Here is a 21,378-nt window from a genome sequence, read left to right on the forward strand (position 1 = left end):
AAACCCAGAAGACAGCTAAATGCAGCACTAACCTTTGATGATCTTCATCAGATGACACACCTAGGACATTATGTTATACAATACATGCATGTTTTGTTCAATCAAGTTAATATTTATATCAAAAACCAGCTTTTTACATTAGCATGTGACGTTCAGAACTAGCATACCCCCCGCAAACTTCCGGTGAATTTACTAAAAATGTACTAAATTACTCACGATAAACGTTCACAAAAAGCATAACAATTATTTTAAGAATTATAGATACAGAACTCCTCTATGCACTCCATATGTCCGATTTTAAAATAGCTTTTTGGTGAAAGCACATTTTGCAATATTCTAAGTAGATAGCCCGGCATCACAGGGCCAGCTATTTAGACACCCAGCAAGTTTAGCACTCACCAAAGTCAGATTTACTATAAGAAAAATGTTATTACCTTTGGTGTTCTTCGTCAGAATGCACTCCCAGGACTTCTACTTCAATAACAAATGTTGGTTTGGTCCCAAATAATCCATAGTTATATCCAAACAGCGGCGTTTTGTTCGTGCGTTCAAGACACTATCCGAAAGGGTAAAGAAGGGTGACGAGCACGACGCATTTCGTGACAAAAAAATTCTAAATATTCCATTACCGTACTTCGAAGCATGTCAACCGCTGTTTAAAATCAATTTTTATGCCATTTTTCTCGTAAAAAAGCGATAATATTCCGACCGGGAATCTGCGTTTAGGTAAAAAGACGAAAGAAAATAAAGCATGGGGTCGACTCGTGCACGCGCCTAAGCCCATTGTCCTCTGATCGGCCACTTGCCAAAAGCGCAAATGTGTTTCAGCCTGGGGCTGGAATTACATCATTCAGCTTTTTCCGGCCTTCTGAGAGCCTATGGGAGCCGTAGGAAGTGTCACGTTACAGCAAAGATCCTCAGTCTTCAATAAACAGAGGCAAGAAGCTCAAGGAATGGTCAGACAGGCCACTTCCTGTAAGGAATCTTCTCAGGTTTTTGCCTGCCATATGAGTTCTGTTATACTCACAGACACCATTCAAACAGTTTTAGAAACTTTGGGGTGTTTTCTATCCAAAGCCAATAATTATATGCATATTCTAGTTTCTGGGCAGTAGTAATAACCAGATTAAATCGGGTACGTTTTTTTATCCGGCCGTGTAAATACTGCCCCCTACCCCCAACAGGTTAACTTCTTGGGGCTATGTGGGACGCTAGCGTGCCACCCGTGGTGCACCCTATCAACAGCAGGTGCATTTCAAGAGCGGCAAATTTGAAACCAAATAAATGTCAAAATTCAAATTTTTCAAACATACAACTATCTTACACCCTTTGAAAGATAAACATCTCCTTAATCTAACCACGTTGTCCGATTTCAAAAAGGTTTTACGGCGAAAGCATAAAGTTAGATTATGTTAGGAGAGTACATTGACAATAGCTGTGTGTAATGTTTTGTCAATTCAAAGACAGGCGTCACCAAAACCATAAAACCAGCTAAAATGATGCACTAACCTTTTACAATCTCCATCAGATGACACTCCTAGGACATTATGTTAGACAATAAATGCATTTTTAGTTCTATCAAGTTCATATTTATATCCAAAAACAGCGGTTTACTATGGCGTTGATGTTCAGGAAATCGTTTCCCTCCAATAACCGGCAGTCAAGTCAGCACCACAAATTAAATAATTAAAATTAGAAAACATTGGTAAAATATTATATTGTCATTTAAAGAATTATAGATTTACATCTCTTGAACGCAATCAACTTGCCAGATTTAAAAATAACCTTACTGGGAAATCACACTTTGCAATAATCTGAGCACTGCGCCCAGAAAAATACGCTTTGCTATACAGACAAACGGCCATGTTGGAGAGATCTAAAATCGAAAATACTATGTAAATAATCCATTACCTTTGATTCTCTTCATCAGATGTCACTTCCAGGAATCCCAGGTCCATAACGAATGTAGTTTTGTTCAAAAAAGCTCATCATTTATGTCCAAAAAGCTCCGTATTGTTAGCACATGATCTAAGCCAGCCGGACTTCTCGTCATGAACGAGGGGAAAAAATATATTTACGTTCGTTCAAACATGTCAAACGTTGTATAGCATAAATCATTAGTGCCTTTTTTAACCAGAACATGAATAATATTCAAGGTGGACGAATGCATTCTCTTTTATAACGTATTGGAACGAGGGTACCCAACATGAACTCGCGCGCCAGAGTCTAATCGGCCATCACCGTTCCATGGCTCTTGTTCGGTCAGATCTCACAGTAAAAGACTCAAAACACTTTGTAAAGGCTGGTGACATCTAGTGGAAGCAATAGGAAGTGCCAAAACATTAATCAACCCCTGTGTGTTTCAATGGCATAGGCTTAAAGGTCATTCAACACATCAGGTATCCACTTCCTGTCAGAAAATGTCTCAGGGTTTTGCCTGCCAAATGAGTTCTGTTATACTCACAGACACCATTCAAACAGTTTTAGAAACTTTAGGGTGTTTTCTATCCATATATAATAAGTATATGCATATTCTAGTTACTGGGTAGGATTAGTAACCAGATTAAATCGGGTACGTTTTTTTATTCAGCCGTGAAAATACTGCCCCCTAGCCCCAACAGGTTAACACAGGTGTGAGTGTTGACGAGGACAAGGCTGGAGATCACTCTGTCATGCTGATTGAGTTTGAATAACAGACTGGAAGCTTCAAAAGGAGGGTGGTGCATGGAATAATTGTTCTTCCTCTGTCAACCATGGTTACCTGCAAGGAAACACGTGCCGTCATCATTGCATTGCACAAAAAGGGCTTCTCAGGCAAGGATATTGCTGCCAGTAAGATTGCACCTAAATCAACCATTTATCGGATCATCAAGAACTTCAAGGAGAGCGGTTCAATTTTTGTGAAGAAGACTTCAGGGCGCCCAAGAAAGTCCAGCAAGCGCCCGGACCCTCTCCTAAAGTTGATTCAGCTGCGGGATCGGGGCACCACCAGTACAGAGCTTGCTCAAGCAGGCAGGTGTGAGTGCATCTGCACACACAGTGAGGATAATACTTTTGGAGGATGGCCTGGTGTCAAGAAGGGCAGCAAAGAAGCCACTTCTCTCCAGGAAAAACATCAGGGACAGACTGATATTCTGCAAAAGGTACAGGGATTGGACTGCTGAATCCCCTTTCCGATTGTTTGGGGCATCCGGAAAAAAGCTTGTTCGGAGAAGACAAGGTGAGCGCTACCATCAGTCCTGTGTCATGCCAACAGTAAAGCATCCTGAGACCATTCAAGTGTGGGGTTGCTTCTCAGCCAAGGGAGAGGGCTCACTCACAATTTTGCCTAAGAACACAGCCATAAATAAGAATGGTTCCAACACATCCTCCGAGAGAAACTTCTCCCAACCATCCAGGAACAGTTTGGTGACAAACAATGCCTATTCCAGCGTGATGGAGTACCTTGCCATAAGGCAAAAAGTGATAACTAAGTTGCTCAGGGAACAAAACATTGATATTTTGGGTCCATGGCCAGGAAACTCCCCAGACCTTGATCCCATTGAGAACTTGTGGTCAATCCTCAAGAGGCGGGTGGACAAACAAAAACCCACAAATTTTGACAAACTCCAAGCATTGATTATGCAAGAATGGGCTGCCATCAGTCAGGATGTGGCCCAGAAGTGAATTGACAGCATGTCAGGGTGGATTGCAGAGGTCTTGAAAAAGAAGGGTCAACACTGCAAATACTGACTCTTTGAATCAACTTCATGTAATTGTCAATAAAAGCTTTTGACATGCTTGTAATTATACTTCAGTGTTCCATAGTAGCATCTGACAAAAATATCTAAAGACACTGAAGCAGCAAACTTTGTGGAAATTAATATTTGTGTCATTCTCAAAACTTTTGGCCACGACTGTAGTACTGTGCGCCTCCCATAGTCTGTTCTGGACTTGGGGACTGTAAAGAGACCTCTGGTGGCATGTCTGATGGAGTATGCATGGGTGTCCGAGCTGTGTGCCAGTAGTTTAGACAGACAGCTCGGTGCATTCAACATGTCAATACCTCTCTCAAATACAAGTAGTGATGAAGTCAATCTCTCTTCCACTTTGAGCCAGGAGAGATTGACATGCATAAACTCCCTCTTTGTGGTACCTGACCACACATCTGAACAGAAGTCCAGGTGCGACAAAACTAGGGCCTGTAGGACCTGCCTTGTTGATAGTAATGTTAAAACCTCTTACATCTAGGCGTTCCGCTAGCGGAACCCCATTCCGCCAGCGGGACCCCTAGCCAACAGCCAATGGGATCGCATGGCGCGAAATACAAAAACAACTAAAATACCCCAATTCGATTTTCTCAAACAATCAACTATTTTACACCATTTTAAAGATTAGACTCTCGTTAATCTAACCACATTGTCCGATTTCAAAGATGCTTTACAGCGAAAGCAAAACATTAGATTATGTTAGGAGAGTACATAGACCAAAATAACCACAGAGCCATTTTCAAAGCAAGCATATATTTTCAATAAAACCCAAAACACATCTAAATGAAGCACTAACCTTTGATCTTCATCAGATGACACTCCTAGGACATTATGTTATACAATACATGTATGTTTTGTTCAATCAAGTTCATATTTATATCCAAAAATAGCTTTTTACATTGGCGCGTGATGTTCAGAAAATGTATTCCCACCAAAAACTTCCAGTGAATTTACAAAAATACTCATCATAAACGTTGACAAAATACATAACAATTATTTTAAGAATTACAGATCCAGAACTCCTTTATGCAATCGCTGTGTCAGATTTTAAAATAGCTTTTCGGCGAAAGCACATTTTTCGAGTACATAGCTCGCCATCACGGCTATTCAGACACCCGCCAAGTTCAGGGCAACCTAAACTCAGAATTAGTATTAGAAATATTGTATTATCTTTGCTGATCTTCGTCAGAATGCACTCCCAGGACTGCTACTTCCACAAGAAATGTTGTTTTTGTTCGAAATAATCCATAGTTATGTCCAAATACCTCCGTTTTGTTCGCGCGTTCAGGTCACTATCCAAAAGGTAACGCGCGAGTGCAATTCGAGACACAAAAAGTCAAAATGTTCCATTACCGTACTTAGAAGCATGTCAAACGCTGTTTAAAATCAATTTTTATGGTATTTTTTACGTAAAACTGCGATAATATTCCAAATGGACAATAGTGTATTCATTCAAGGAGAAAAAGAAAAACAGCGTGCTCGCGGGAATGCGCATATCCAATCTCTTTGTCCTCAGGCAGACCATTCAGTTACTGAGCTCCTATACTCTGCCCAGAGACAGGAGAAGGCTGAATCCATTTTCTGAAGGCTTTAGACAGCCAATGGAAGCCTTTGAAAGCGCAACGTAACAGCACAGATACTGTAGTTTTGAAAGGGACTAGAAAGAAGAACTACATTTCTCAGATCCTACACTTCCTGGTTGACTTTTTCTCAGGGTTTTGCCTGCCATATGAGTTCTGTTGTACTCACAGACACCATTCAAACAGTTTTAGAAACTTCAGAGTGTTTTCTATCCAAATCTTCTCCCCATTTTAGTTACTGTTGTATCAATATGTTTTGACCATGACAGTTTACAATCCAGGGTTACTCCAAGCAGTTTAGTCTCCTCAACTTGCTCAAGTTCCACATTATTCATTACAATATTTAGTTGAGGTTTAGGGTTTAGTGAATGATTTGTCCCAAATACAATGCTTTTAGTTGTTGAAATATTTCGGACTAATTTATTCCTTGCCACCCATTCTGAAACCATTTGCAGCTCTTTGCTGTAGTAGTGGCATGTCGTTAGTAAAGATTGAAAAAAGTAATGGGCCTAGACAGCTGCCCTGGGTAATTCTTGATTCTACCTGGAATATGTTGGAGAGGCTTCCATTTAAGAACACCCTCTGTGTTCTGTTAGACAGGTAACTCTTTATCCACAATTTAGCAGAGGGTGTAAAGCCATAACACGTACGTTTTTCCTGCAGTAGTTAGCAACACCAGTGGGTTTTATGATGAATGAGCCATCTGATTTAATGAATGATGGACCTGAGTGTGCCTTTTTGCCCAACATTTCATTTAAGGTGCTCCAAAGCTTTTTACTATCATTCTTTATATACTTTATCTTTGATTCATAGTGTAGTTTCTTCTTCTTTTTATTCAGTTCAGTCACATTTCTCAATATGCAGTACATTTGCCAATCGGTTGGGCTGCCAGACTTATTTGCCATACCTTTTGCCCCATCCCTCTCAACCATACAATTTTTTAATTCCTCATCAATCCAAGGAGATTTAACAGTTTTTACAGTCATTTTCTTAATGGGTGCGTGCTTATTAGTAACTGGAATAAGTAGTTTCATAAATGTGTCATGTGCAGCATCTGACTGCTCCTCATTACACACCACAGACCAGCAAATATTCTTTACATCAACAACATATGAATCACTACACAACTTATTGTATGACCTCTTATATACTATATTAGGCCAGCCTTTGAAACTTTGGTTTTCCTCGATATGGCAATTATATTGTGATCACTACATCCTATGGATTTGGATACTGTTTTAAAGGACATTTCTGCAGCATTTGTAAAGATGTGATCAATATATGTTGATTATTTAATTCCTATGCTATTTGTAACTACCCTGGTAGGTTGATTGATAACCTGAAAACAGGTTGCAGGCACTGGTTACAGTTTGACACTTTTTCTTGAGTGGGCAGCTTGATGATAGCCAATCAATATTGAAATCACCTAGAAAATTACTTATGTTTATCTCATACATTATCAAGCATTTCACACGTCATCCAGATACTGACTGTTAGCACTTGGTGGTCTATAGCAGCTTCCCACCAGAATGGGCTTTAGGTGAGGCAGATGAATCTGTAGCCATATTACTTCAACAGTATTTAACATTAGATCGTCTCTAAGCTTTACAGGAATGTGGTTCTGAATATAGACTGCAACACCGCCCCATTGGCATTTGTCTTTTCGGTAGATGTTATAACCATGTATTGCTTCTACTGTATCATCAAAGGTATTATCTAAGTGAGTTTCAGAGATAGTCAGAATATGAATGTCATCTGTTACAAGCAAGTTATTGACTTCATGGACCTTGTTTCTTAGGCTACATATGTTAACGTGGGCAATTTCTTGCACTTTCTGGGGTGCTAGATGCATGTGTAATCATCATGCTGTTTAATCAGATTCTTGATATGCCACACCTGTCAGGTGGATGGATTATCTCGGCAAAGGAGAAATGCTCTCTAAACAGGGATAGAAACAAATTTGTAGCATTTTCTTTTTCTTGAGAAGTAAGCTTTTTGTGCATATGGGATTTTTTAAATTTCAGCTCATGAAACATGAGACCAACAGTTTACATGTTGTGTTTATATTTTTGTTCTGTGTAGATGGGACTTAACTGTTCTAACACATGAATCATATTATTATTAAAAAACGATAAAAAAATAAAAGTTTCCGTGTGTGTGGCAAGATTCCACTGGTTTATTGAGAACTCAGTTGAGCTAACCAAATGTGAGTATTTACCTTTGACCCAAATCAGGAGAGATGGAGGAGATGCTGAACTGTGTGTGCGTGTCTGTGTCTCTGTGTGTGCACCCGTTTTGTGTGTGTGCGCACGCCTAACTAACATTAGTGTGTTTGACTTCTGACCCCTATCCAGGAGAGATGGAGGAGGAGATGGAGAACCCAGAGTTGAACCCAGTTGACCTGCCAGAGAAACAGAAACACCAGCTGAGACACCGAGAGCTGTTCCTGTCCCGCCAGCTAGAGTCACTACCCGCTACACACATCAGGTACACCATGACACTGTCACACCTAACCTTACCCTTAACCTGTCTGGGCGAGGTCCCACCCTAGTCAACAGCCAGTGGAATCGCGTGGCGCGAAATACAAATACCTCAAAAATGCTATAACTTCAATTTCTCAAACATATGACTATTTTACACCATTTTAAAGACAAGACTCTCGTTAATCTAACCACATTGTCCGATATCAAAAAGGCTTTACAGCGAAAGCAAAACATTAGATTATGTCAGGAGAGTACCCTGCCAAAAATAATCACACAGCCATTTTCAAAGCAACCATATATGTCACAAAAACCAGAACCACAGCTAAATGCAGCACTAACCTTTGATGATCTTCATCAGATGACACTCCTAGGACATTATGTTATACAATACATGCATGTTTTGTTCAATCAAGTTCATATTTATATCAAAAAACAGCTTTTTACATTAGCATGTGATGTTCAGAACTAGCATACCCACCGAAAACTTACGGTGAATTTACTAAATTACTCATGATTAACGTTGACAAAATACATAACAATTATTTTAAGAATTATAGATACAGAACTCCTTTATGCATTCGCGGTGTCAGATTTTAAAATAGCTTTTCGGCGAAAGCACATTTTGCAATATTCTGAGTACATAGCTCGGCCATCACGGCTAGCTATTTTGACGCCCACCAAGTTTGGGGCTCACTAAACTCAGAATTACTATTAGAAAAATTGGATTACCTTTGCTGTTCTTCGTCAGAATGCACTCCCAGGACTTCTACTTCAACAACAAATGTTGTTTTGGTTCCAAATAATCCATAGTTATATTCAAATAGCTCCGTTTTGTTCTTGCGTTCAGGTCACTATCCGAAGGGTGACGCGCGAGCGCATTTCGTGACAAAAAAAAATCTAAATATTCCATTACCGTACTTCGAAAGCATGTCAAATGCTGTTTAAAATACATTTTTATGCTATTTTTCTCGTAAAATAGCGATAATATTCCAACCGGGCGACGTTGTATTCATTCAAAGGCTGAAAGAAAAAAATTGAGAATTCTCGTGAACACGCATCTCAGCCTCACTGTCCCCAAGCTGACCACTTACAAACTCTCCTGCTGTTCTTCGCCCAGAGACAGCAGACACCCCTTTCCACTTTCTGGCGCCTTCTGAGAGCCAATGGAAGCCTTAGAAAATATCACGTTATAGCACAGATGCTGTATTTTCGATAGAGATGCAACAGAAGGACAACAAATTGTCAGACAGGGCACTTCCTGTATGGAATCTTCTCAGGTTTTGGCCTGCCATATGAGTTCTGTTATACTCACAGACACCATTCAAACAGTTTTAGAAACTTTAGAGTGTTTTCTATCCAAATCTACTAATTATATGCATATTATAGTTTCTGGGCAAGAGTAGTAACCAGTTTAAATCGGGTACGTTTTTTATCCGGCCGTGCAAATACTGCCCCCTAGCGCCAACAGGTTAATCCATCACACCTTATATACCTACTACACACACATCAGAGAAATGTGTCTCACTACATCAGTGTCTCACTACATCAGCTGAGACACAGAGCTGTTCTTGTCGCGCCAGCTAGAGTAACTACCCACTACATTATATACCTACTACTACTAGACCAGCTAGTCACTACCCACTACATTATATACCTGCTACTAGACCAGCTAGAGTCACTACCCACTACATTATATACCTGTTACTAGACCAGCTAGAGTCACTACCTACTAATAGACCAGCTAGAGTCACTACCCACTACATTATATACCTACTGCTAGACCAGCTAGAGTCACTACCCACTACATTATATACCTGTTACTAAACCAGCGAGAGTCACTACCCACTACATTATATACCTACTACTAGACCAGCTAGAGTCACTACCCACTACATTATATACCTGTTACTAGACCAGCTAGAGTCACTACCCACTACATTATATACCTGTTACTAAACCAGCTAGAGTCACTACCCACTACATTATATACCTGCTACTAGACCAGCTAGAGTCACTACCCACTACATTATATACCTGTTACTAGACCAGCTAGAGTCACTACCCACTACATTATATACCTGTTACTAAACCAGCGAGAGTCACTACCCACTACATTATATACCTACTACTAGACCAGCTAGAGTCACTACCCACTACATTATATACCTGCTACTAGACCAGCGAGAGTCACTACCCACTACATTATATACCTACTACTAGACCAGCTAGAGTCACTACCCACTACATGATATACCTGTTACTAGACCAGCTAGTCACTACCCACTACATTATATACCTGTTACTAGACCAGCTAGAGTCACTACCCACTACATTATATACCTGTTACTAAACCAGCTAGAGTCACTACCCACTACATTATATACCTGTTACTAAACCAGTTAGTCACTACCCACTACATTATATACCTGTTACTAGACCAGCTAGAGTCACTACCCACTACATTATATACCTGCTACTAGACCAGCTAGAGTCACTACCCACTACATTATATACCTGTTACTAGACCAGCTAGAGTCACTACCTACTACATTATATACCTACTACTAGACCAGCTAGAGTCACTACCCACTACATTATATACCTGCTACTAGACCAGCTAGAGTCACTACCCACTACATGATATACCTGTTACTAGACCAGCTAGAGTCACTACCCACTACATTATATACCTGTTACTAGACCAGCTAGAGTCACTACCCACTACATTATATACCTGTTACTAGACCAGCTAGAGTCACTACCCACTACATTATATACCTGTTACTAGACCAGCTAGAGTCACTACCCACTACATTATATACCTGTTACTAGACCAGCTAGAGTCACTACCCACTACATTATATACCTGTTACTAAACCAGTTAGTCACTACCCACTACATTATATACCTACTACTAGACCAGCTAGAGTCACTACCCACTACATTATATACCTGCTACTAGACCAGCTAGAGTCACTACCCACTACATTATATACCTGTTACTAGACCAGCTAGAGTCACTACCTACTACATTATATACCTACTACTAGACCAGCTAGAGTCACTACCCACTACATTATATACCTGTAACTAGACCAGCTAGAGTCACTACCCACTACATTATATACCTGTTACTAAACCAGTTAGTCACTACCCACTACATTATATACCTGCTACTAGACCAGCTAGAGTCACTACCCACTACATGATATACCTGTTACTAGACCAGCTAGAGTCACTACCCACTACATTATATACCTGTTACTAGACCAGCGAGAGTCACTCCCCACTACATTATATACCTGTTACTAGACCAGCTAGAGTCACTACCCACTACATTATATACCTGTTACTAGACCAGCGAGAGTCACTCCCCACTACATTATATACCTACTACTAGACCAGCTAGAGTCACTACCCACTACATTATATACCTGTTACTAGACCAGCTAGAGTCACTCCCCACTACATTATATACCTACTACTAGACCAGCTAGAGTCACTACCTACTACATTATATACCTGTTACTAAACCAGCTAGAGTCACTACCCACTACATTATATACCTGTTACTAGACCAGCTAGAGTCACTCCCCACTACATTATATACCTACTACTAGACCAGCTAGAGTCACTACCCACTACATTATATACCTGCTACTAGACCAGCGAGAGTCACTACCCACTAAATTATATACCTGTTACTAGACCAGCTAGAGTCACTACCCACTACATTATATACCTGTTACTAAACCAGCTAGAGTCACTACCCACTACATTATATATCTACTACTAGACCAGCTAGAGTCACTACCCACTACATTATATACCTGCTACTAGACCAGCGAGAGTCACTACCCACTAAATTATATACCTGTTACTAGACCAGCTAGAGTCACTACCCACTACATTATATACCTGTTACTAAACCAGCTAGAGTCACTACCCACTACATTATATATCTACTACTAGACCAGCTAGAGTCACTACCCACTACATTATATACCTGTTACTAGACCAGCTAGAGTCACTACCCACTACATTATATACCTGTTACTAGACCAGCTAGAGTCACTACCCACTACATTATATATCTACTACTAGACCAGCTAGAGTCACTACCCACTACATTATATACCTGTTACTAGACCAGCTAGAGTCACTACCCACTACATTATATACCTGTTACTAGAGCAGCTAGAGTCACTACCCACTACATTATATACCTACTACTAGACCAGCTAGAGTCACTACCCACTACATTATATACCTGTTACTAGAGCAGCTAGAGTCACTACCCACTACATTATATACCTGTTACTAGACCAGCTAGAGTCACTACCCACTACATTATATACCTACTACTAGACCAGCTAGAGTCACTACCCACTACATTATATACCTGTTACTAGACCAGCTAGAGTCACTACCCACTACATTATATACCTACTACTAGACCAGCTAGAGTCACTACCCACTACATTATATACCTGCTACTAGACCAGCTAGAGTCACTACCCACTACATTATATACCTGTTACTAATAATAGCCACCTTAAGATCTTCCCTTTTGCACCCAATTCAGCAAACAGGTAGTACTCGCTCTATGTAAGCAAACCAAAGCTGAAGGTTTCAATGAATTGGCCAATGCGCCCTGTGTTGTGCTTGCTTAACAGTGACAGCCCATCACATTACCCCAGAGTAGGAGATGTACCCTGCTACAGACACGCCCCTTTATGAGAGGCACAAGAGCGAATCTTGCACTGAACTAAGCAGTGTAAGCAAGTGGGAAGCTGGAATTTACCACATACGACTGGTAAATTCCGGCCCTCAAACTGGTAATTACTAGTGGGAAACTTGTGTACCGAAAGCGAACCAAGACCCCAACACCGTAATATGTACCGAACCATGGGTTTGGTGAACCGTTACACTCCTAATATAGGCTGTACTGTGCTTCATTATATAATACATGTAAGGGGTTGTTTCTGACTTTCTGTGTGTGTGTGTGTGTGTGTGTGTGTGTGTGTGTGTGTGTGTGTGGTGTGTGTGTGTGTGTGTGTGTGTGTGTGTGTGTGTGTGTGTGTGTGTGTGTGTGTGTGTGTGTGTGTGTGTGTGTGTGTGTGTGTGTGTGTGTGTGGTCATCTCAGGGGGAAGTGTTGTGTCACTCTGCTGAACGAGACAGAGGCTCTGAAGTCCTATCTGGACCGAGAGGTAGGTGGCTCGGCTCTCAAACACTGCCCTTCTCTCTCTCACTAACTCTCAATCTCTCACTCACACACACCCTGTCCTCACATAGAACTGCTGGATGGAGAATGGGATGTACTGTCTAAATGTAGTCCATATTAAATGAATGTGTGTGTGTCTTGATGCTGGATGAATAATTCAGTGTGTTGAACCAGAATGTTCTTTTCACAGTCAGTAATGAGAAGACGAGAGACTAGCTGCTACACAGACACACACACACAACCCCACTCAACCTCTTCAATCCTCTGTCTCTTACTCTCTCCTCTCCATCCCTCTCTCCTCCCTATCTGTCCCCTCTCTTATCCACCCTCTCCATCCCTATCTGTCCCCTCTCTTGTCCACCCTCTCCATCCCTATCTGTCCCCTCTCTCTTGTCCTCCCTCTCCATCTCTCTCTCCTCACTATCTGTCCCTCTCCATCCCTCTCTCCTCCCTATCTGTCCCTCTCTCTTGTCCACCCTCTCCATCCCTATCTGTCCCCTCTCTCTTGTCCTCCCTCTCCATCTCTCTCTCCTCCCTATCTGTCCCTCTCTCTTGTCCTCCCTCTCCATCCCTCTCTCCTCCCTATCTGTCCCTCTCTCTTGTCCTCCCTCTCCATCTCTCTCTCCTCCCTATCTGTCCCTCTCTCTTGTCCTCCCTCTCCATCCCTCTCTCCTCCCTATCTGTCCTTCTCTCTTGTCCTCCCTCTCCATCCCTCTCTCCTCCCTATCTGTCCTTCTCTCTTGTCCTCCCTCTCCATCCCTCTCTCCTCCCTATCTGTCCCTCTCTCTTGTCCTCCCTCTCCATCTCTCTCTCCTCCCTATCTGTCCCTCTCTCTTGTCCTCCCTCTCCATCTCTCTCTCCTCCCTATCTGTCCCTCTCCCTTGTCCTCTCTCCATCCCTCTCTCCTCCCTATCTGTCCCCTCTCTCTTGTCCTCCCTCTCTCCTCCCTATCTGTCCCTCTCTCTTGGTCTCCCTCTCCATCTCTCTCTCCTCCCTATCTGTCCCTCTCTCTTGTCTTCCCTCTCATCCCTCTCTCCATCCCTCTCTCCTCCCTATCTGTCCCTCTCTCTTGTCTTCCCTCTCATCCCTCTCTCCATCCCTCTCTCCTCCCTATCTGTCCCTCTCTCTTGTCCTTCCTCTCCATCCCTCTCTGTCCCTCTTTCTTGTCCTCCCTCTTCATCCCTCTCTCCATCCCTCTCTCCTCCCTCTCAATCTCTCTCTCCATCCCTATCTGTCCCTCTCTCTTGTCCTCCCTCTCCATCCCTCTCTCCATCCCTCTCTCCTCCCTATCTGTCCCTCTCTCTTGTCCACCCTCTCTATCCCTATCTGTCCCCTCTCTCTTGTCCTCCCTCTCCATCTCTCATCTCTCTCTCCTCCCTATCTGTCCCTCTCTCTTGTCCTCCCTCTCCATCCTTCTCTCTATCCCTCTCTCCAGGATGCGTTCTTCTACTCCCTGGTCTACGACCCCCAACAGAAGACTCTTCTGGCTGATAAAGGGGAGATCAGGGTGGGGAACAAGTACCAGGCAGACATCACAGACTTCCTCAAAGAGGGTACATTTACATTTTAGTCATTTATCAGACGCTCTTATCCAGAGTGACTTACAGGTGCAATTAGGGTACGTACGCCAAAGACACTCATACGAAAGACTGAACTGTTAGCATTTCCCATAGCAAAATGTGTCACGCTAGCCTGTAGATTAGCCTCTTGGCTAGTATTCTCTTTGATACTGCAGGCAGGGTCCTATCTCATCTCAGGGCGCAGTCAGTGGGAGGGCATGGGCGTGTATCACACTGCACTGGAAACTATTATGCAACGTTATGTCAAAGAGTGTGAATCAGAGTGTGAGTTTTAGTGAGGAGCCATGTCTCCCCAATAGTGTTTGAGAGGACAGGATATACAACGTTATGTCAAAGTGTGAATCAGAGTGTGAGTTTTAGTGAGGAGCCATATCACCCCAATAGTGTTTGAGAGGGCCAGAGGACAGGATATACAACGTTATGTCAGAGTGTGTGGATGTGTCTACAAGCAAGTTTTATGAGGAAGCAGAACCACATCACCCCAAGACTGATGGAGAACCAGAGGGCATGTCTGTGTCCTCACTTTGCTGCACCGTCATAAGTTTAGTTTAAAAACCCACAGGGCGGTTTAGTCAGGTTGGTGTAGTGTAGCAGACTGGGTGACTGTGTTAACTGTTTTGTATGGGGTGACTGTGCTAACTGGTTTATAACATTGACTGTGTTAACTGGTTTGTATGGGGTGACTGTGCTAACTGGTTTCTAACGGGTGACTGTGCTAACTGGTTTGTATGGGGTGACTGTGCTAACTGGTTTCTAACGAGTGATGTGCTAACTGGTTTCTAATGGGTAACTGTTAACTGGTTTGTATGGGGTGACTGTGCTAACTGGTTTATAAGGGGTGACTGTGTTAACTGGTTTGTATGGGGTGACTGTGCTAACTGGTTTCTAACGGGTGACTGTGCTAACTGGATCTCCAGGTGAGGAGGATGGCAGGGACCTGGCCAAGCTGGAGGAGAAGGTGTGGGACCCCAGCAGCCCCCTCACAGAGAAACAGATCGACCAGTTCCTGGTTGTGGCTCGGTAAGTGGCTCCGGTCCGGTGGGCTATGGTGGAAGGGTTGTGGCTCTACTGTGGTGGGAGGTGCTAGTAGCTTGGTAAGACTGCTGTGAGGTGGATAGGAAATGTAAAATGCTTTTTCAGTAAGACTCTGGTGGGACTAGGAGGAGGTGGAGCAGGGTTTTTGTGGTAGTCGTTGGTAAGATAGACTCTTTTGTGGTATAAGGGTGGAGGTGGTTAGAAGACTGGTCTGATGGAGGGGTTAGAAGACTGGTCTGGTGGAGGTGGAGGGGTTAGAAGACTGGTCTGGTGGAGGTGGAGGGGTTAGAAGACTGGTCTGGTGGGAGGTGGAGGGGTTAGAAGACTGGTCTGGTGGAGGGGTTAGAAGACTGGTCTGGTGGAGGTGGAGGGGTTAGAAGACTGGTCTGGTGGAGATGGAGGGGTTAGAAGACTGGTCTGGTGGAGGGGTTAGAAGACTGGTCTGGTGGAGATGGAGGGGTTAGAAGACTGTTCTGGTGGAGGTGGAGGGGTTAGAAGACTGGTCTGGTGGAGATGGAGGAGTTAGAAGACTGGTCTGGTGGAGGGGTTAGAAGACTGGTCTGGTGGGAGGTGGAGGGGTTAGAAGACTGGTCTGGTGGGAGGTGGAGGGGTTAGAAGACTGGTCTGGTGGAGGTGGAGGGGTTAGAAGACTGGTCTGGTAGGAGGTGGAGGGTTAGAAGACTGGTCTGGTGGAGGGGTTAGAAGACTGGTCTGGTGGAGGTGGAGGGGTTAGAAGACTGGTCTGGTGGAGATGGAGGGGTTAGAAGACTGGTCTGGTGGAGGGGTTAGAAGACTGGTCTGGTGGAGATGGAGGGGTTAGAAGACTGTTCTGGTGGAGGTGGAGGGGTTAGAAGACTGGTCTGGTGGAGATGGAGGAGTTAGAAGACTGGTCTGGTGGAGGGGTTAGAAGACTGGTCTGGTGGAGATGGAGGAGTTAGAAGACTGGTCTGGTGGAGGGGTTAGAAGACTGGTCTGGTGGGAGGTGGAGGGGTTAGAAGACTGGTCTGGTGGGAGGTGGAGGGGTTAGAAGACTGGTCTGGTGGAGGTGGAGGGGTTAGAAGACTGGTCTGGTAGGAGGTGGAGGGTTAGAAGACTGGTCTGGTGGAGGGGTTAGAAGACTGGTCTGGTGGAGGTGGAGGGGTTAGAAGACTGGTCTGGTGGAGATGGAGGGGTTAGAAGACTGGTCTGGTGGAGGGGTTAGAAGACTGGTCTGGTGGAGATGGAGGGGTTAGAAGACTGTTCTGGTGGAGGTGGAGGGGTTAGAAGACTGGTCTGGTGGAGATGGAGGAGTTAGAAGACTGGTCTGGTGGAGGGGTTAGAAGACTGGTCTGGTGGGAGGTGGAGGGGTTAGAAGACTGGTCTGGTGGAGGTGGAGGGGTTAGAAGACTGGTCTGGTAGGAGGTGGAGGGTTAGAAGACTGGTCTGGTAGAGGTGGAGGGGTTAGAAGACTGGTCTGGTGGGAGGTGGATGGGTTAGAAGACTGGTCTGGTGGAGGGGTTAGAAGACTGGTCTGGTGGAGGGGTTAGAAGACTGGTCTGGTGGAGGGGTTAGAAGACTGGTCTGGTGGAGGGGTTAGAAGACTGGTCTGGTGGAGGGGTTAGAAGACTGGTCTGGTGGAGGGGTTAGAAGACTCGTCTGGTGGGAGGTGGAGGGGTTAGAAGACTGGTCTGGTGGAGGGGTTAGAAGACTGGTCTGGTGGAGGTGGAGGGGTTAGAAGGCTGGTCTGGTGGGAGGTGGAGGGGTTAGAAGACTGGTCTGGTGGAGGGGTTAGAAGACTGGTCTGGTGGAGGGGTTAGAAGACTCGTCTGGTGGGAGGTGGAGGGGTTAGAAGACTGGTCTGGTGGAGGTGGAGGGGTTAGAAGACTGGTCTGGTGGAGGTGGAGGGGTTAGAAGACTGGTCTGGTGGAGGTGGAGGGGTTAGAAGGCTGGTCTGGTGGGAGGTGGAGGGGTTAGAAGGCTGGACTGGTGGAGGGGTTAGAAGACTGGACTGGTGGAGGGGTTAGAAGACTGGTCTGGTGGAGGGGTTAGAAGACTGGACTGGTGGAGGGGTTAGAAGACTGGACTGGTGGAGGGGTTAGAAGACTGGTCGGGTGGAGGGGTTAGAAGACTGGTCGGGTGGAGGGGTTAGAAGACTGGTCTGGTGGAGGGGTTAGAAGACTGGTCTGGTGGAGGGGTTAGAAGACTGGTCTGGTGGAGGGGTTAGAAGACTGGTCTGGTGGAAGGGTTAGAAGACTGGTCTGGTGGAGGGGTTAGAAGACTGGTCTGGTGGAGGGGTTAGAAGACTGGTCTGGTGGAGGGGTTAGAAGACTGGTCTGGTGGAGGGGTTAGAAGACTGGTCTGGTGGGAGGTGGAGGGGTTAGAAGACTGGTCTGTTGGGAGGTGGAGGGGTTAGAAGACTGGTCTGGTGGAGGTGGAGGGGTTAGAAGACTGGTCTGGTGGAGGGGTTAGAAGACTGGTCTGGTGGAGGGGTTAGAAGACTGGTCTGGTGGAGGTGGAGGGGTTAGAAGACTGGTCTGGTGGAGATGGAGGGGTTAGAAGACTGGTCTGGTGGAGGGGTTAGAAGACTGGTCTGGTGGAGATGGAGGGGTTAGAAGACTGTTCTGGTGGAGGTGGAGGGGTTAGAAGACTGGTCTGGTGGAGATGGAGGAGTTAGAAGACTGGTCTGGTGGAGGGGTTAGAAGACTGGTCTGGTGGGAGGTGGAGGGGTTAGAAGACTGGTCTGGTGGAGGTGGAGGGGTTAGAAGACTGGTCTGGTAGGAGGTGGAGGGTTAGAAGACTGGTCTGGTAGAGGTGGAGGGGTTAGAAGACTGGTCTGGTGGGAGGTGGAGGGGTTAGAAGACTGGTCTGGTGGAGGGGTTAGAAGACTGGTCTGGTGGAGGTGGAGGGGTTAGAAGGCTGGTCTGGTGGGAGGTGGAGGGGTTAGAAGACTGGTCTGGTGGAGGGGTTAGAAGACTGGTCTGGTGGAGGGGTTAGAAGACTCGTCTGGTGGGAGGTGGAGGGGTTAGAAGACTGGTCTGGTGGAGGTGGAGGGGTTAGAAGACTGGTCTGGTGGAGGTGGAGGGGTTAGAAGACTGGTCTGGTGGAGGTGGAGGGGTTAGAAGGCTGGTCTGGTGGGAGGTGGAGGGGTTAGAAGGCTGGACTGGTGGAGGGGTTAGAAGACTGGACTGGTGGAGGGGTTAGAAGACTGGTCTGGTGGAGGGGTTAGAAGACTGGACTGGTGGAGGGGTTAGAAGACTGGACTGGTGGAGGGGTTAGAAGACTGGTCGGGTGGAGGGGTTAGAAGACTGGTCGGGTGGAGGGGTTAGAAGACTGGTCGGGTGGAGGGGTTAGAAGACTGGTCTGGTGGAGGGGTTAGAAGACTGGTCTGGTGGAGGGGTTAGAAGACTGGTCTGGTGGAAGGGTTAGAAGACTGGTCTGGTGGAAGGGTTAGAAGACTGGTCTGGTGGAGGGGTTAGAAGACTGGTCTGGTGGAGGGGTTAGAAGACTGGTCTGGTGGAGGGGTTAGAAGACTGGTCTGGTGGAGGGGTTAGAAGACTGGTCTGGTGGGAGGTGGAGGGGTTAGAAGACTGGTCTGTTGGGAGGTGGAGGGGTTAGAAGACTGGTCTGGTGGAGGTGGAGGGGTTAGAAGACTGGTCTGGTGGAGGGGTTAGAAGACTGGTCTGGTGGGAGGTGGAGGGGTTAGAAGACTGGTCTGGTGGGAGGTGGAGGAGTTAGAAGACTGGTCTGGTGGAGGTGGAGGGGTTAGAAGACTGGTCTGGTGGGAGGTGGAGGGTTAGAAGACTGGTCTGGTGGAGGTGGAGGGGTTAGAAGACTGGTCTGGTGGGAGGTGGAGGGGTTAGAAGACTGGTCTGGTGGAGGGGTTAGAAGACTGGTCTGGTGGAGGGGTTAGAAGACTGGACTGGTGGAGGTGGAGGGGTTAGAAGACTGGTCTGGTGGAGGGGTTAGAAGACTGGTCTGGTGGAGGGGTTAGAAGACTGGTCTGGTGGAGGGGTTAGAAGACTGGTCTGGTGGAGGGGTTAGAAGACTGGTCTGGTGGAGGGGTTAGAAGACTGGTCTGGTGGAGGGGTTAGAAGAATGGACTGGTGGGAGGTGGAGGGGTTAGAAGACTGGACTGGTGGAGGGGTTAGAAGACTGGTCTGGTGGAGGGGTTAGAAGACTGGACTGGTGGAGGGGTTAGAAGACTGTTCTGGTGGGAGGTGGAGGGGTTAGAAGACTGGTCTGGTGGAGGTGGAGGGGTTAGAAGACTGGTCTGGTGGAGGGGTTAGAAGACTGGTCTGGTGGGAGGTGGAGCGGGTAGAAGACTGGTCTGGTGGAGGTGGAGGGGTTAGAAGACAGGTCTGGTGGAGGTGGAGGGGTTAGAAGGCTGGTCTGGTGGAGGTGGAGGGGTTAGAAGACTGGTCTGGTGGGAGGTGGAGGGTTAGAAGACTGGTCTGGTAGAGGTGGAGGGGTTAGAAGACTGGTCTGGTGGGAGGTGGATGGGTTAGAAGACTGGTCTGGTGGAGGGGTTAGAAGACTGGTCTGGTGGAGGGGTTAGAAGACTGGTCTGGTGGAGGGGTTAGAAGACTGGTCTGGTGGAGGGGTTAGAAGACTGGTCTGGTGGAGGGGTTAGAAGACTCGTCTGGTGGGAGGTGGAGGGGTTAGAAGACTGGTCTGGTGGAGGGGTTAGAAGACTGGTCTGGTGGAGGTGGAGGGGTTAGAAGACTGGTCTGGTGGAGGTGGAGGGGTTAGAAGGCTGGTCTGGTGGGAGGTGGAGGGGTTAGAAGACTGGTCTGGTGGAGGGGTTAGAAGACTGGTCTGGTGGAGGGGTTAGAAGACTGGTCTGGTGGAGGGGTTAGAAGACTCGTCTGGTGGGAGGTGGAGGGGTTAGAAGACTGGTCTGGTGGAGGTGGAGGGGTTAGAAGACTGGTCTGGTGGAGGTGGAGGGGTTAGAAGACTGGTCTGGTGGAGGTGGAGGGGTTAGAAGGCTGGTCTGGTGGGAGGTGGAGGGGTTAGAAGACTGGACTGGTGGAGGGGTTAGAAGACTGGACTGGTGGAGGGGTTAGAAGACTGGTCTGGTGGAGGGGTTAGAAGACTGGACTGGTGGAGGGGTTAGAAGACTGGTCTGGTGGAGGGGTTAGAAGACTGGTCGGGTGGAGGGGTTAGAAGACTGGTCTGGTGGAGGGGTTAGAAGACTGGACTGGTGGAGGGGTTAGAAGACTGGTCTGGTGGAGGGGTTAGAAGACTGGTCTGTTGGAGGGGTTAGAAGACTGGTCTGGTGGAAGGGTTAGAAGACTGGTCTGGTGGAGGGGTTAGAAGACTGGTCTGGTGGAGGGGTTAGAAGACTGGTCTGGTGGAGGGGTTAGAAGACTGGTCTGGTGGAGGGGTTAGAAGACTGGTCTGGTGGAGGGGTTAGAAGACTGGTCTGGTGGGAGGTGGAGGGGTTAGAAGACTGGTCTGTTGGGAGGTGGAGGGGTTAGAAGACTGGTCTGGTGGAGGTGGAGGGGTTAGAAGACTGGTCTGGTGGAGGGGTTAGAAGACTGGTCTGGTGGGAGGTGGAGGGGTTAGAAGACTGGTCTGGTGGGAGGTGGAGGAGTTAGAAGACTGGTCTGGTGGAGGTGGAGGGGTTAGAAGACTGGTCTGGTGGGAGGTGGAGGGTTAGAAGACTGGTCTGGTGGAGGTGGAGGGGTTAGAAGACTGGTCTGGTGGGAGGTGGAGGGGTTAGAAGACTGGTCTGGTGGAGGGGTTAG

At 46.1% G+C, this 21,378-nt stretch overlaps 1 protein-coding gene across 3 annotated transcripts in view; it reads left to right on the forward strand.

Annotated features, from left to right (window-relative positions):
* LOC106611285 (metastasis-associated protein MTA1) overlaps nt 1-21,378 on the forward strand; it is an 89,392-nt gene that overhangs the window by 38,110 nt on the left and 29,904 nt on the right. For all 3 annotated transcript variants that reach the window (XM_045723624.2, XM_082955764.1, XM_045723625.2), the window contains 4 exons: nt 7,684-7,816; nt 12,960-13,023; nt 14,473-14,590; nt 15,535-15,637. In XM_045723624.2, the coding sequence (XP_045579580.1) occupies nt 7,684-7,816; nt 12,960-13,023; nt 14,473-14,590; nt 15,535-15,637 (418 nt within the window). The remainder of the gene's footprint in view (nt 1-7,683; nt 7,817-12,959; nt 13,024-14,472; nt 14,591-15,534; nt 15,638-21,378) is intronic.

The sequence above is a fragment of the Salmo salar genome, chromosome 09, assembly GCF_965601325.2.
Source record: "Salmo salar chromosome 09, fSalSal1, whole genome shotgun sequence".
Classification (NCBI taxonomy): Eukaryota; Metazoa; Chordata; class Actinopteri; order Salmoniformes; family Salmonidae; genus Salmo; species Salmo salar.